This window comes from Dasypus novemcinctus, chromosome 24, assembly GCF_030445035.2.
Source record: "Dasypus novemcinctus isolate mDasNov1 chromosome 24, mDasNov1.1.hap2, whole genome shotgun sequence".
Lineage (NCBI taxonomy): Eukaryota > Metazoa > Chordata > Mammalia > Cingulata > Dasypodidae > Dasypus > Dasypus novemcinctus.
Window position 1 is genome coordinate 40,286,003 of NC_080696.1, and position 17,302 is coordinate 40,303,304.

The window sequence follows — 17,302 nt, forward strand, 5'->3', positions numbered from 1 at the left end:
AGATATGAAGAGCCACCAATTTTAACATTTTGCCAAATTTGCTGTATCACTATCTATCGACCTATCAATCCAACTTAAGTTTAATTTTTGTTTTTGGTGTGAGGTAGAGGTCCACCTTCATTTTTGCATCTGACTATCCCGTTCTCTCAGCTCCATCTGTTAAAGACACTATTCTTTCCCCCAGTGAGTGGACTTGGCACCATTGTCAGGACAGTTGACCATAGATTTCAGGGTTTATTTCTGAACTCTCGCTCAACTCCATTGGATTATAGGTCTATCCTTGTGCCAGTACATGCTGTTTTGTTTACTCTACCTTTCCAGTAAGCTTCCCCCCCCCACCCTTCTCCTCCTCCCGCCCTGCTGTTTTTGCCATCTGTGTTGTCTGTTGTCTTCTCTTCTCATTTTCTCTCCTCTAGGATTCACCCAGATTCAGTCCTGAAGACCTCTGATGAGGAGAGAGGTTCCCTGTCAATTGTGCCACCTCAGTTCCTCATTTCTACTGTGCTTCACCTTGCCTCTCCCCTTGTCCTTCTTTTGATGTGTCGTCATCATCTTGCTGTGTGACTCACTTGTGCAGGGCACTGGCTTATCCTACGGGCACTCACACGGCACTGGCTCACCATGCAGGCACTCGTGCAGGCACTCGTTTGCCACACAGGGACACTTTCTCTTCTTTTTCACCAGGAGGCCCCAGGGATCGAACCCAGGTCCTCCCATATGGTAGATGGAAGCTCTGTCACTTGAGCCACATCTGCTTCCCTCCAGTAAGTTTTAAAATCAGGAAGTACGAGTCCTCCAACTTCCTTCTTTTTGAATATGGTTTTGGCTCTTTGGGGCCCCATACCCTTCCATATGAATTCAATGACTGGCCTTTCCATTTCGGCAAAGACAACTGTTAAGAATTTTGATTGGGATTACGTTGAAGCTGTAAACGGCTTTGGTTAGTATATCTATTTCTTTTCATCTCCACCACTGCCTCTTTGGGGTTGCACAGCAAGTGTGTGACAGCCAGGTGAGGACATGGGGCTCCTGGTCAGACAATCTTTCCTGCCAGCTGTATTGGCTGCTGCTTTCACTAGGCTAGTTTTTGCAGGCTTTGGCTTAATTGGCAGCCCAGATTAAAGAAGAATACTGCTTTATGGGGTCTGGTTTAAAGAGAAGGAGGCAGAAGAGTGTCAGAATGACACATGAGGCCAAAGCAAGAGAGCCAACAAGTGTCCTGCAAAATTCCCTGATGTGGGAACAAAAGCAGGACACAAAATCTGTGTCCTGATGAGCTGGCAGAATTCACCAACTACCTGTGGGCTGTTACATGTTTGCCTGGCTATGTTATGAAGCTTGGCTCATAATTTCAAAATAATTTTTTTAACTTTTTATTGTTAATATAATTTAAAAAATGAATTGTGGGAAGCAGATGTGGCTCAACCACTTGGGTACCTGCCTACTATATGGGAGGTCCTGGGTTTGGGTCCCAGTGCCTCCTAAAAGAAGATGAGCAGATGCAGCCTCCTGCTGCAACAAAGCTAGATGCCACTCCTGTTGCAACAAGCAGAGGCCACAAGCCAGCAAACACTGCGGTTCACGGGGAGTGGATGTGGCTTAGTTCCTTGGGTACTCGCCTCTCATGTGGGAGGTCCTGGGTTCAGTTCCCAGTGCCTCCTGGAGAAGGCAAGCAAACAATGAGCAGGTAGATGAGCAAATCCCCTGGGAGAAGGGGGTGATAAATGAAAAATAAATTAAAAAATAAATCTTAAAAAAAAAAAGAATTGTATTTTTATAGAAAGGAATGTGGTTTGATAGCATGAATAAATGCATCTGAGGTGCTTTTCTTGTAGTACATGGATTGTTCTGACTCTAGACACTCCGACTGACTCTGGATGCTCTGACTGACTCTGGATACTCTGACTCAGGAAGTTCTGGCTCTGGATGCTCTGACTGACTCTGGAAGTTCTGGCTCTGGATGCTCTGACTGACTCTGGAAGTTCTGGCTCTGGATGCTCTGATTGGCTCTAGAATGCTCCAACTCTGGACATAGGACCCTGGAGGCTGTCCTGTACTTAACAAGCACAGGCTCCTGGTGAGTGTGATCCCAAGGGGAACTCTGTCCCTGTGGAGGAATGGGCAGCGTTCAGGATTAGGAACTTGCCAGATTTCAGAGTTCTATAAGATCCTGGTTCTGCCTAAAACTCACAGTATGATCTTGGGCAAGTCCCTTTGCCTCAGTCCCCTTCTCTGAAAATGACTTTAGTGACAGCAGCTTTGCAGGACTGCTGGCGGACTGAAGATAACATATGGAAGAGGAAATTCAGACAGTCGATAAACTCATGAAAAGATGCTGACCTTCACTAGCAATCCGAGAAATGTACATTAAAACAAGATAGCATTTTACTCCATGAGATTGTCAGGCATTTCAAAGAACGGTAATAGCAAGAACTGGCAAAGATAAGGCAAAAGAGGCCCTTCCTGCTGTGCCGCTGTTGGGAGTGTGATTGGGCAAGGCCTTTCTGGAGAGCCAGCCTGACAGCCTCCGATACATGTAAACGTGTGTGCCCTCAGACCTACCAATTTCACTTCTAGGAATCCATCTTGTTGAAAGATTCATGTGTGTGCAGAAAACCGTACCTGCGGGGATGTTCACCACAGCACTTTCAGTAGTGAAAAACTGGAAACAATCTAGATCTCCTCAATATGGAATAATAAAGTATGGTGTCTCCACACCCAGAATGCTAAGGGACAGTTAAAGAGAATGAGGCCAGCCTCTGTACTCTGTCATGAAAGAGGCAGAGAGTAAACCACATGGAGGCTATGATTGGATTTCTGAGTTTTAAAAAAATCTCTGGGACTGTGAATTTAAATAGTGAGGAAGGGAGGGAGGGCCTTGAGGAATCCTTCTGGAATGTCTGGGCCCTATCTATATAAAGATGAAGTCCAGATGCATATAATTAAGAATACAAAAGAAAGCAAAGGAAAAAGTAAAAATAAAGCAACTGAGCAAAGGGGCTGGGGAGATGGTGTGAACTGTCACTGGGTGTAATTGTCAAGGACTGTTCTTCCTTCTCTCTCTCTATGGCTTAGAGGACTCCAGTTTTTCCATGGGCAACCACCCTTGGTTTCCTCCTCTTGGTTCCTAGATTTTGGTGGGCTGGCCAATCAGAGCTAATGAACAGTGAAACTCTCTTTCCATTGCAACTGCTAAGCTGTAAGGACGTGAGCTAGAAACCAGCAGTGCCATCCGTGCAGACAGACTGGGCAAGAGTAGAGCTGACACACGGCTGTGTAGATGTGGGCTTTCGTGGCCGCTCTGTCATGGCTGGCGCCTCTGGTCCGCGTCGGAGGCCACCTCTTCAGAGGCTGCCACGGGCAGACAGCCAGAGACAGGAGCCCGTCGTGCTGGAGACATAGTGCAAATGGAGCCATTACAGACAGTTTCCTCAGCTGACCAGTTCTTCAGGGCCTACACGTGGTTCTGAATTCCCTGGTGCTGTGGGCATGATTCTGAGGCTGTGCCGGGCCACTTTCCATATCCAGATCCTTCCCAATGGACCGATGAAGACTAGATACTCCCCCTCAGGATGAAGACTGAAAACGTAAACTCAATTCTTCACAAGAGTCAGGTGAGAACTTCAAGAAATTATGGACTTCATATTGTAAATTACAGTGGTTTGGTTAGAAATAAGAAGAAAAAAGGAAGAAAAAAAAGTGAGTAGAGTAAAAAAGGAAGGAAAAAACAGGAGAGCAGGCCTGAGAGACCGAGGCAGAGAGAAAGACCCGGTCCCTACTGCATTTCCTGAGCACTTGGATCCAGCCTGTGGACCTCAGCGAGCACCTGGACTTCAGTGCCTGTGTGCCTGGATCCAACCATACCTGAAGGAGACCCTATTTCTGGACTCTTCCTATAGTGATTCCCTCCCGTGGACTGAGCCAGCTTGGGCCGGGGCAACCTTACCTGGCTCAGGCGGTTCTGCAGCTCCTTCACCTGCTGCTCCACCTGCTGCTTCTCGCCCTGCAGCCGCTCGACCAGCTGCAGCTTCTCCTGGCTCCAGTTGCGCTCGCTGATCTGCAGCTGCCTCGTCAGCTCCATGACAGCGCTGTAGGACTCGGCCAGGAGGTGCTGCTGCTCCTCGCGCTCCCGCTGCAGCGCCGCCTTCCAGTCAGGCCCCGGCCGCTCCCCAGGCCCCTTCCCCACCTTCAGCTCCATCTGGGGAAGCAAAAGCGGAAGGGGCCGCTGGCACCAGGGGGCCCCTCCTTCTTGTCCTCTTGCCTTCCTGTCTCCTCCCTCCTCTCTCCTGGGCACCAGCCCCAGGAGCAGGGTAAGAAGAGAGAGCACTTCACAGGACCCCCAACTCAGAATGAAGCCCTCCTAATGGCAAGGGTTTGCAGAGCACTGACTGCAGGCCAATCTCTGTGCTACAGGCGTGTCAGGAATTAGCTCGATTACTCTCATGAAAACTCTGCAAGACAACAACTACCATGTTCCCTATTTCACAGAGGAGGAAATGCTACTTGTTCCGGGTCACAGAGCTAAGACACGGCAGAGGTTCCAAGTCATGGCTTCTCATGACATTTCATCAACCCTCACCGGTGGAAAGGAGGCATGTTTCATCTCCCCTCCTGGAGGGCCAGGACCCCACCTTGTCCCTCACAGGCCCCGCACGGGGACACGCGCACACACTGTCACATGCGATGTGCGCAGGTGTCACTCCAGCAAGACGGCTTCCTAGCTCCAGACCCTGGGCGGCACGAGGGAAACGTGCAACCTCAACAATCAATAGGCACGCACACAACCCGCACACACACGCCGGCTGTGGGCTGGTCAGGTAGCCCGGGGCGAGGGGCATCAGGGGGAACATGCCTCGATGGGGCAGGAGCCGGGAGGTCTGCAGGGAAGGTCAGGGAGTGTGGCGCCCAGAAGCTGGAGGTGGTGAGAACTGGGAAGAAGGCGCAGACCTCGGCCGTGGGAACCATGAAGGGCAGCGGTGTGGGGGGCAAGGGTCGGGTCTACTGCTTCCTAGGAAGGGACCTTGGGGGCAAAGCTCCCTAGAGATAATCAGAGCCCCCACCTCCACGGGGCCCATGAGGCCCGGGCAGCCCACAGCAGGGGCCGCCTGGAGGAAGCTGAGCCTGGCCCCACCGAGCCGTGGGCTCAGGGCATTCTCTCTGACTGGGACAAAGCCCACCCTCTCACTTCTCAGACCAGAGAGGGGCAGCAACTTGCCCCCAGGTACACAGCAGAGCTCAAATCCCCAGGACACCTGGTTAAGGCTCATACTGGCTTGTAAGGAAGGTCGTCCCCAAGTTGAGTGGAGGGAGCAAAACAGAGCCTGGTAGCATGAGGGTAAGGCAGATGGCTATGACAGAGGGGGAGCGACTGAGGAGGGAGGGCAGCAGGAGCCTGGGCACGTGTGAAGGACGTCACCAGGTGGCAGGCAGGCATTTAAGTGCTCTGGTCCCGCCTGTGAGCCTGAGATTGGACAGAGGGGCCTGTGGTGGCCCTGCACCCTTCTGTCGAGCCTCCACCTTGCCTCCCTGGGTCAGTGATTCCCAGCTCCCATTGTTTCTGGTACCCTTGCTATGTGACTCCAGATAAAACCCTTGCCCTCTCGGGGTCACAGGGTAAAGTGAGGGGGTTCCTTTGCCTCCAGGAGCAAGGCCTGGGCACCCCACCCCCAGACCTGACAGCCGAGGGCGTGCCTGAGACGGGAGCGAAAGGGGAGATGTCTCTGAAGGACAGGGGCCTCACCTGGGCGGTGTGGCCCTTGAGCTCTGCCCGCTCTGTCTCCCAGGTGACCTTGGCCTTGGCAAACTGCTGCTGAAGCTCAGTCAGACCACGGCGTTCGTCCCGGAGCAGCCAGCAGAGCTCCTTCAGCGTCACCTTCATGTCAGCCAGCGTCTTGACATACTCATTGGGCTGTGGACAGGGGCAAGGCCTGGCTCAGGGGCTTGAGGGCGGCAGGGAGAGAACACTGGACCTCGGCCCTCACCCAGGCGGCCAGCCCAGGGCCCGAGCAGGCCTCAGGCAAGTCCACAGCCTCTCCCGCGCATCTGACCAAGAGCGCGGGCACGACAAGCCCTGGCCACCTCTGAGGCCAACTCAGCCCAGCCTCAGGGGAGTGACAAGCCCTGTGTCACAGTAGTCGCCGCTCAGCTAAGCTGAGCCCTGGCTTCTCTGAGGCTCTGCAGCAGCTGCGTCCTGGGACGGTCTCCTTGCCCATCTCCACCTCTCTGACCCCCAGCAGGCCAAGTGGGGCATCTCAACCACGGAGCCTTCCTGGCCCAGCTGGGCCCTGGGCCTTGCTTTCCACTCACTGTGTGACGCCAGGAGCCTGACTCTACCTTCCTTCCACCTCATGCCTTGATCTAAGGACTCCTAGCTCCAGCCACAAGGCCCCTCTTCACATGGTCCTGCCTGGAGTGCGTGCTCCAGCCATGCACCCCCCAAGCCCCAGCCGACCCCAGAATACCTTCTGCACCTCTTAGCACACACAATTCATTTTGGCTCAAAATGGTCTTTTCTCCATTCTCTATCAGACAAGCTCCTTTTCATCCTTTGAAACTCACCACCTATGACCCCTCCTCTGTGATCCAGCCTCTATACTCGAAACAGAATTCATTACCCCCTCGCCTGGGTCTCCGCAGGGCCTCACCTGGCCCTCTGTCACTGTGCTGGCAGGACTTACGTATCCACAGCACCGAGCACCAGCGGGCCAGTGACCGGGCAACGGCCGCAGCAAACGCTCCCAGAGCAGAGACGAGGTCGAAAAGGCAGCGACAAGTGAACACTGACTAGACAAAAGAACAAACGGGCAGGACGGGCGTGGGGAGGGCTGCGGACGCACCGTGTTCTGGGTCCAGCTGTCCCCCGAGCAGGTCTTGTTATCAGAATGCTGGGCATTTAGCTCCTCTTCCTCCATCAGCAGGTAAAGCTCCTTCATGCTATTGACCTGTTTTCAAAAACCACACTCATCAGGGGGAGGGCGTTATGCCTGGGGCTCTTGGGGCTGAGGGGGGGTTGATTCTGGCTTGTAGCCTAGAAAGGGGATGGTACAGCCAGGCAGGAAGCAGAAATTTGGGGGGGCGAGGGGGGCCCTACAGTGCAGGGTAGACCAAAGACACCCCAGCTTGGCACTGATTTCCCAGATCTTAACTTTGAACTGTGGGTGATGTGGAGGCCAAGGAGCACCGCTGGACAGTGGACAGTCAGGGCCCTCCTGGCCTCCCACACCATTTATTCTGTCCCAAAGATCTTGAGGCATCCTTGGCATTTATTTGGGAAAAAAACCACATTAACAAGCTGAGTCAAGGGAAGGGCTGTGGTTGGAACAAAAGGGCCTCAGGCACCCCCGCGATTATAGCAACCAAAGGTTTGGGTTGGGCAGAAGGGACCCTTCCTGGGAGGGAGGATTTGTTGCTGACGGGCTCTAGGCGGGTGTTTAGAGCCAGCTAAGGAGCCCGGGGTATTAATTCAAGGTGGGAATGAAGTAGAAGGAAGCCACCTTCTGACTGGGTGTTCACTCATTCATCATTCATTCATTCGACAACATTCAGAGAACGCCTCCCTAACATGGCAAGCCCTGTATTAGGAGCTGGGGACCAAGAAAGAAAGAAGTGAAATGTACGACTAGTCATTTAGAGACCTGGAATGCCACACTGGGACAGGTGCTCTGCAGAGAAGCAGAGCAGGGAAAGGAGGTAGGGTGCGCTGGGAGTGAGTGGCCAAGAAAGGCCTACAGAGCAGGTGACCCGTGGGTAAAGGAAGAGGGGAGAGAAAAAACCATGTGCCTCTGAAGGAGGACTTCTAAGGAGAGGCAGCCGGCCAAGGAGAAGGCCCTGAGGGGGAACAGCAAGAAAGCCGGGTGGGAGCAAGGCCATGGTGAGAACTTTCTGGGTGAAATGGGAGCCATGGGAGGACTGTGAGCTGAGGAGTGATAGGACCTGACATCTGGTTCCACAAGATCACTCTAGCTGCTGAGCTGAGATGTATTACAGGGTAGCCACGAGCCGCCTACTGCACAACACCGGGGGCACCATTCCCCCAGAATATAAAACGCACGATACTCCTACAGCTGGGTAGCAAGCAGTGCTTGTTGGCAAAGGCAGAACGAGAGACCAGTCAGGAGGCTCTGGCAAGAATCCACGTAAAAGGGGATGATGGCTCAGACCAGGGGGCGGTGGGAAACGGGGCCCCGTTTCTACAGACTTGGAGGTAGAGCTGGTAGGATCAGCTGATGGACTGGAGTGGGATATGAGGGGAAGAGAAGAGTTGAAGATGCCTCTAAGGTTTTGGGCCTGAGCAAAAAGGAATCTTCCTTAACTATGGAGACAGCAGGTTGGAGGGGAGCTCAGGAGTGTGGTTTGGGGCATCTTAAGACTGAGAATCCAATGAGACACCAAAGTGGATCCAGCAAGGAGAAGGCCTCTCGCACAAACCCGAGGTGGGAGACGCACATTGGGAACTCAGTATCCAGAAAGGCCATTTAAAGCCATGAACCTGGATGAACTCCCCAAGCGTTACTGTGACTCTAGCAATGGAAGAAATCGTGTCACTGATGTGGAGACAGTGGCCGCAGGAGTTGCTGAAGGCAGGGAGAGGGAAGAAGAGGTGTGATATTGGGGCATTTTCGGGGCTTGGAGTTGTCCTCAATGATGTTGCAGGGACATTGTATATCCTGCCATGACCCACTGAATGGACTGGGAGACAGTGTAAACTCCAACATAAACCACAGCCCATGCTGTGTGGCAGTACTCCAAGGTGTGCTCATCAGACACAGAGCATGTGAGGGAGGCTGTCGAGGAGTGGGTGGTGTGGCGTTTTGTGTGATTTATGTGTCTTTGAAAAATAAAAAGATTTTAAAAATGAAGAAAAATAAATAAATAAATAATTAAAACAAGGACAGGTCAGGGAAAAGAAAGACCAACCAGTGTGGTGGGAGGAAAGCCAAGACAGTGTACTGTCCTCAGGTCCAAATGAGAAAAGGATCTCAAGTGGCAGCAAGATACAGGGGCTGGGAAGTGTGGGGGAGGTGCGAGCCGGTGTGGTTTAACTCTCCGATTCCATCACGAGTCACGAGGACCTCAGCATAGTCTTTTTATTATATACATTTACACAGGTGCACAGCTCCCTCTCTGGAATCCCTGGGGCAAGATGTGTTTTGGAAGAGAAAAGCTTCCGGGATTTTGAAAGATAATATGGTGCATACACTCTGTATTATTACATGACAGCCCTGGCCGCGTCTGGCTAATAGTCCATCCTTAAGCACATTAATAATTTCCCAACAAACATACAGATGTTAACACACATGAAGTGGGAAAAATAAAAGTTTTGCTGGCAAAGGCATGTCAGGCCAAGGTTCTGCCAACTGAGTTAGACACAAAACACACTCAGCCCTCAGAATTTATGGATTTCAGAACCAGGGATAAGGAATCAAAGATCTACATCTGCAGTAGATGCAGGTGGTAACTGTACCTCTCTCACGGGGCACTACGTGGAGGCACTATGCAATAATGCACCTAAAGCACCTAGCACAGTGCCCAGAACACTGTAAACAGTCAGTATAGGGAAACGGACGTGGCCCAGTGGTTAGGGCGTCCGCCTGCCACATGGGAGGTCCAAGGTTCAAGCCCTGGGCCTCCTTGACCCGTGTGGAGCTGGCCCATGCGCAGTGCTGATGCGCGCAAGGAGTGCCCTGCCACGCAGGGGTGTCCCCGTGTAGGGGAGCCCCACGCGCAAGGAGTGCGCCCCGTAAGGAGAGCTGCCCAGCGCAAGAGAACGTGCAGCCTGCCCAGGAATGGCGCCGCACACACGGAGAGCTGACACAACAAGATGACGCAACAAAAAGAAACACAGATTCCCGGTGCCGCTGACACGAATGCAAGCGGTCACAGAAGAGCACACAGCAAAAGGACACAGAGAGCAGACAACTGGGGGTGGGGTGGGAAGGGGAAATAAACAAAAAATAAATCTTAAAAAAAAATCTTTTACTTGAGAGACAAAATGACTTAAAAGATAGGTTGTGGCCTGCCAGCAATTCACTTTGGGAGCTCTGTGGGAAGAAATACGAGCCCTGTGGGGGCAGGGCGGCACACTCTCGCAAGGATTCAGGGTTAACCACCATCCCCAGCTCTCAGGGCAATTGGACTACGCTAGGGACCCCTGGGGGACAGGGGGACAAGTGCCACTGGATGCCAGTGGCTCTGGAAAGGGGCCTGGAGAGAGCAGCCCAGGTCAGAGGACGGCCAGGCCTGGGCTAGGCCAGAGACACCTGTACCCGAAAGGCCAAGGCCAAGGTGAGCAGCGCCAACTCAGGCGGCTGTGGCGGAAGTAAGGAGTCCTTCTAAAGGCCCTTCTCCTAAGAATGCTAGTGCACTGCCGGGTGGAGGCAGGGGCCTGGAGCACCAAAGGGGTGTGGGGGAGCCTGGGAAGCGGTCCAAGGGAGCCCTCTGGGGCACTGGAAAAGTGCCCCATTGTGACTGGTGGTGGCAGTTCTATGAGTAGACACTTAAAAAGCCATCAAGGAAAAAAACTTAAAATAAAAACACACACAGAATATCCATCAAGTTGATTACTTAGGGTGTGTGCACTTCACTCCTAAGTTATAACTTAAAATAATTAAAATATTACAATACACTACATCTGAACACAAGAGGTTATTAACTTCTTCTAGACACTGCTATCCGCTGAAGACTCTAAGTTTGGTTAAAAAGGGAAGCTAGTGAGATGTGAAAGACCTACCAGCACCCAGAGGCTTTCTCCTGTGGAGGCAGGGGCCAAGTCTGCCTTCTACACTGCGGTAAGCCCAGCTCCTGCCGCAGCGCTCAGTGAAGAGCTGAGTCTCAACAGTCAGGTGCAGAATGAAGGAATGAACGCGGGTTTGCGCCTCAGCTGTGTCAATGCCAGCTGGATGCCCCTCTTGTCCTACCCTCCAACCCACCCCTGTAACTGGGACCCCAGGCCCATCGTACCTCCAGGAAGTCATCTCCCTCACTGGGCAAGACCTTGCCCTGCCGCCAGCGCTTGAGGAACCACCTGAGCTTCATGAAGAGCAGCAGGAAATTGTGCTTGAACTGCTGGGACTCCTGCACCAGCATGTTCTTCTCCTGGCTCCAGAATTTCTGCTCCAGTCGCCGCTGGAGGCTCAGACTCTGCAGCTCAAACTCCCGCCTCAGGAGCGCCCTCTGCTGGTCTTCCTTCAGCTACGACGGGGACAAGAGGCTGAGCAACCCGGGGCTCCTCTGGGCACCACCCCACCACCCCATTTCCAGCCTCAGAGAAGGGCACAGAAGAAAATGTGGAGGGTGCCTGTTGGGGATTCCTGCCAGGGATTCCACCGCTAGTGGCTCATTCTGTTGAGACAAGCATCATCCTCTGCTATTTCAGGGAAGAGAAACTTCCAAAGCAGCAGCCACCAGTTACAAAGCTGGCATTTGAATCCAGCTGTCTGGCTAAATGAACCATGACATCACATGCTGAACAACTACTGGGCTCTGAATATTTCACCCGAATTCTTACAAGTAAAGAGGAACTTGTGAGGGTGAGCTGTGATGGCAGGGAGGGGCGCCCCGTGTGGACAGCGAAGGGCATTCTGGGAACGAGGAAGGCTGCTCTTTCCTGGTAGAAATGAGCATGTTGATACCCGAGGATGAAGCGTCCTGGCTAACTGAGGAACGAGACCTGGGTTAGAATCCCAGCCCCACCTCGGCCTGGACGTGCAACCCTGGGCAAAGCGCTTTGGCTCTCTGAGCATCTGTAAGACAGGGACACCTCCTAAGGGAGGGAGGAAGAATTAAAGGACACAAAAGGTGGAGCGTGCACTGCACAGCCTTAATGAATGCTGTTGTCAGGACTATTTCTCAATTACCAGCCAGACCTGCGGCCTTTCTGCTACCGGCTTTCGGAGCCATATCCTTTCACAGATGGGAAAGGCTCAGAGAAGGGACGGGACTGGCTCAAGGTCAACCAGGCAGCCAGCGACAAACCCAGTTACATTCCACCAGGGCAGGGGGGCTGGCTGACATGGGCTTCCCGATGGTCTCATCTTCTGAAGACGCATGGAACCCCAAGGCCTTTGCCTTCAGTTCAAAGATGGGAGACTGGAGCGGGTGCCGGGGTTGGGGGCACATACTGGGAACCACCCACCTGGACCACTTTCTGGTTGAAGCTGTCAGCCTCCTCCTTCCGTAGCTGCCGCTCCTGGGAGAGCTGCTCTTGCAAGCCCCGGAGGCTGTCATGAGCCTCAGCCAGCACCAGCTGCAGCTCCTTGATCTGAGGTAGGGATAGGGGACAAGGATAATGAGGGAGAAAGAGGAGAAGAGCTGTCACCAAAGAATGAGAGAGGTAGGGGAGCAACAGCAAGCCAAGCCAAGCTCGCCTTCAAGCACAAATCTGGCACCATGGCTGTCCCTACTTTGGTGGGTTGTCATGACAATTAAATGAAATAAGGCACATCGAACACTAGCTATTGTCATAATCTTAGCACGATAATTTCACTCTTTGAGATTTATTTGAAGAAAAAAATACACGGAGAAAACTAAGTTTGACAAAGATGTCCACCACCTCATTGTTTATAAATGCAAAAATTTACTAACTATTTAGATAATAATGATGGGGATTATTATATGTGTTTAATGGGTCCATACATAAGTAAAACTCTATTTAACACTACACTTAAGAATAGTATCCTTTATTGTATGTATATTATTACGTTATACTTTAATAATAAGTAAAAGAAAAAAGACATACACCTCAAAAGAAAAACATAAAGGACAGGGACACACAGACACACCCCATCTAAATGTAAACAGTGGTAAACTATGAAATACTCTTGTGATCTTGATTTCCTTCTTTACACCGTGATGCATCACTACAGGCGGGGGTTTTGTTGCAGTTAGTCATTTATATTTAGGATTATGATGCTTATGATTATGAAATTAAATTTTTAAAACTCTACATCTTGGGGGTAAATTGTATTTAAAGTATTTGTAGCTAGACCTGCAAAACTAACCCCTCGTGTTCCTCTAGGATGGTGACTAGAAGGGAATGCAAGCGGGGTTTCTGGGGGGGGGCAGGTTGTGTTCTGTTTCTTGACCTGGGTGCCGATTACATAGGAATGCTTAGTTTGTGAAAATTATTTGAGCTGTCTACTTCCAATGTGAGTGTGTTTCTGTAGGTATATTATACTTCAGTAAATAATCTTTTTTAAGTATTTCTGGTAACAGAGGGAAATATTTATGCTGTCCTGTTAAGCCGGGGGAAGAAAAGGAAAGCTTTGCCCCAACTCCTACACAAAACCTTCCTAGGCATGCCAGATATCCCTCCATGAAAGAAAATCAACACTTTTTATGTGCCCAATAACGTGATAATTAGGCAATTGAGGGCATGCTGACTTGAAGTCTATTTTGTATACTAGTTTGTATTAAAATCTTTGCGAGGCCTAGATACTATCTGCTATCTCTCCAATTCTTCTTGAACTCAGTGCCCAAAACAGTGCCTGGCAAACTTTCAAGTGCTCAGTAAAGAGTGGCTAAATGACACAATAATCAAATGCATGCAGGTAATTATTTTCTCTGCAGCTAAGTTGGCCTATTTCCTTCCCAGAAAATGAGAACTAAGGATCTCATGATTTTCTCCTTTTTTTGCCATTGCTTCTAGGAAGCTCAGCCTACCTCACTTAGAGAGTGTGATCCAGCTGCAGGCTGGCCTTCCCGGGAGCAGAGCTGTCTTCCCCACGATGCTCAGAAGTAAAAGGTGCTCAGCCTGGGGCACATGCAGGGCTCTCTGTTTCAGGAGGCCCAGGAAAGCCCCACCCAGCCCATGGGAGCCTTTTCCTGCTTCAGGTTCATTATAAAGAGTTGGAGAGGGGTTCAGGGGGCTTGTGAGGGGCTCAGAATCACCCAGAACTCCTTGAGGATCCTAGCAATTCTATAGGCATCATGCATTCTAACCCTCCCATGTTACAGATGGGGAAGCTGAGGCCAGACAGCAGGAATGTGCTCAAGGTCACAGAGCCACACTGGTGGAGCCAAGTCTTGAACACAGGTCCCCTGAGTCCCAGGGACATGTTATCATCATCATCCTCACCTAACAGGGACCAGGCCTTAAACTAAGCCTTTTCATATGTTTAATCCTTTCAACAACCTTATGGGGAACTGCTTTCATTTTATCACAGGTGAGAAAACAGGATCAGAGAGGTGAGATGACTTATCCACAGTCTCACAGTCAGTAAATGAAGGATCCACAATGTGAACTCCACAGTCTGCTTGACTGTAGAGTCCGCAGCCTTCATGGCACATAAATTAGTGAGTCTATCAGATGATATAAATTATTAAATTCACAGGGGAATTTAGTGCAGGGAAAAAATCAACTTTCTCAGATGAGTTTATAAGTTTCCTTTGATCAGGCCATGAGAATGGCCCAAGCTTCTCTGCTTTCCTTTTTGTCATGGCTGCCAGGAAGCTTGGAACCAAATAGAACTCAAAACCCCTCTCGTGGATGTGAAGAAAGGGGAACACTCATCCATTGCTGGTGGGAATGCAGAAGGATCCAACCATTCTGGAGGACAGTTTGGCAGTTTCTCAAAAAATTATCCATAGATTTGCCATATGACCCAGCAATACCACTGCTGGGTATATACCCATCAGATCTGAAAACAAGGACACAAACCGATATATGTACACCAATGTTCATAGCAGCATTGTTCACCATCGCCAAAAGTTGGAATCAATCCAAAAGTCCATCAACAGATGAGTGGATCAATAAAATGTGGTATATACACACAATGGAATACTACTCAGCTGTAAGAACCAATACACTACAATCGCACGTGATAACATGGATGAACCTTGAGACTCTTATGTTGAGTGAAGCAACCCAGGCATTGAAGGACAAATACTATATGACCTCAATGATATGAAATAAGTTAACTGCCTCAGAGAGCTAGAGTCTGGAAAAGTGGCTTACTGGAAATCGGGGGATGGAGGAAGGATGTGAGTTAATGTCTGTAGGGGTGGAATCTGTGATGAGCTGGGGGTAAGTATGAGCACAAAGAAGGGACAAAATGGGGGCAAGGGGTTACCTTCGGGTGGGGTTTTCTGGGTTTGAGGGGGGCTGGGGATGGGAAGAGGGGTAATATGGTCCAAGAAATAGGTGGGCGGGAGGGGCGACATACAAACATGGGAGAGTGCCAGAAGTTCATTGAGAACTAAATGTTGAGTAAAACGTATCAAAGTATAAGTAGGAGGGTTACCTGGTTAGGACGCTCAGGGGGTATGGTCTGATGCGGGAGGACTCCGGAGGGAATAGCTGAAGGCTCATTTTGCCAAGGTGGGTTCTACCATTGGGTGGGGTGGACCCATATCCTGGGGAAGACTAATGCCGTCGAATAGAGAGAACTGTATCTCTCGTGAGAAAGGACGGCTCCCAGGGCATTAGATTGGCAGGCGTTGTGGGCCCTAAGGGGAGGGGAAAATGGACGTGCAATGGATGGAACAAAGGTAAATAAGGGGGCAAAAGAGGAGTTATGTGAGAGTACACGAGGATGAATATAAAACAGCTAATATTACACCAAAAACATATAGGGGACGACAGACTAATAATGAAAACCATAAGACAAAACATAGGATAACTAAAAAATTTAGAAAACTGTACAACCTAAAGTATGGACCACATAGTAAGCACAAATGTTACCTTGTTTGAAAACTATAGTTTTGGAATCTATACATCAGTTTCAGGAAATATGATATGAATAAGTTAAAAGATTATTGCTGTGGAAGGGAAAAGGTTTTATGGTGGATCTGGGGAAATACTGTATATTGTATATATGAATTTTGGTGATCTAAGACTCTTCTGAAGCTGACATTATGTTGGGATTCACTTTACGGGAAGTTTTGGATCACAGAGTGGTTCAACAATGGCAGCGGAGGAATACTGATATGGGGTGTTATTGACAGGATATATATGGTTGACAGGGAGTTATACAGGGCATATGCCCAGGGTATATGGTAATGTCTATATATACTCATAGTGGAAACAATTAAAAACAACAGCTGGGGGGTTACTGGGCTCCTGGCCGGGGGGTCACTGTTGTGGGCCCTGGGAGAGCAGCGGCAATCCTCCAGGTGCAACGGCAAGAACCAGGAAGGAAGGAGGGCCCAACAGTGGGCTCTTGATACTAATGGCTACACTTTTGAGCCTATGCACCTGCAATAAGAACAAGGCCTAGAGTAGCATTGTGCCTGGGGGTTTCCTCCTGACAGCCTTCATGTTACTCAAATGTGGCCACTCTCACAGCCAAACTCAGCATGTAGATGTGATGCATTCCCCCCAGCGTGGGACACGACACCCGGGGATGAGCCTCCCTGGCACCGAGGGATCACTACCACATACCAGCTGAAGAAGCAACTAGAAAATGACCTTGAATTAAAGATTCAATGCGGAACAGCAGAATATACCTGTCTACATATAATAACATGACTTCGGGAAGCGGTTTGACCTAATGTAAGGGGGAAAAGGAAAGGAGAAATGAGATTATAAGGCTGTGAGTCTCTAAAAAAGAGTCTGGAGGTTGTCAGAAGGAATACCCCTATGTACAACTGAACAGAGTCTAAGAGACAGATAAGGTAGATACAACCCCAGGTATTGGTTCTTTTGAGGGATAAAGAGACCCATGGGTTCTATGGTCATGGCAGAAGGGGTTCACTGCCATGACAGATGGCCCTTCTTTGGAGCTGGTGTTTCTGCGTGATGGAAATGGACTCAGAGGGGATCTCTTTTCACAAGACTTGCATGCTACTTTACTGGAATTGTAGTTGGTGCTGGGTTTAAGATATATGTAGGGGATTTGAATCTCTGGACTGATAATATGACACCCAGGCCCAGAGCCTCAACAGACTTCAGCTCCTACACTTTGACTTATTGGACTTACTCCACTCAGCTAACATCGAGTTGAAGAAGGTCAACCACCACAACATGGAGCCTAGAGTGTCTACAACTAGAAGCGGGAAGAGTGCATCCAGTACCCATGTGCAATCTAAGCCCTCACTTGACATAGGTGTGCAATGGACACAACCAATCCAATGTCCACAGAGAAAATGTGGAATGGGTGTGGGAACGGTAGCCATGGGGGCTGCTGGGTGTGGGAAACGGGAGGAAGAGATGAGATGTGGAGGCGTTTTCGGGACGTGCAGTTGTCCTGGATAGTGCTTCACGGACAATTACGGGACACTGTAGATCCCCCCAGGGCCCACTGGATGGAACGTGAGAGAGTCTGGGCTATGATGTGGACCATTGACTATGGGGTGCAGTGATACT

The 17,302-nt window shown here is 50.3% G+C and overlaps 1 protein-coding gene across 1 annotated transcript in view; it reads right to left on the reverse strand.

Moving 5' to 3' along the window:
- The window catches only part of MTCL2 (microtubule crosslinking factor 2), a 77,493-nt gene that overhangs the window by 15,080 nt on the left and 45,111 nt on the right, over positions 1-17,302 (reverse strand). The window contains exons 7-11 of the mRNA XM_058287045.2: positions 12,134-12,259; positions 10,960-11,190; positions 6,837-6,941; positions 5,741-5,908; positions 3,947-4,198 (exon numbers count right to left, since the gene is read on the reverse strand). Of these exons, the coding sequence (XP_058143028.1) occupies positions 3,947-4,198; positions 5,741-5,908; positions 6,837-6,941; positions 10,960-11,190; positions 12,134-12,259 (882 nt within the window). The remainder of the gene's footprint in view (positions 1-3,946; positions 4,199-5,740; positions 5,909-6,836; positions 6,942-10,959; positions 11,191-12,133; positions 12,260-17,302) is intronic.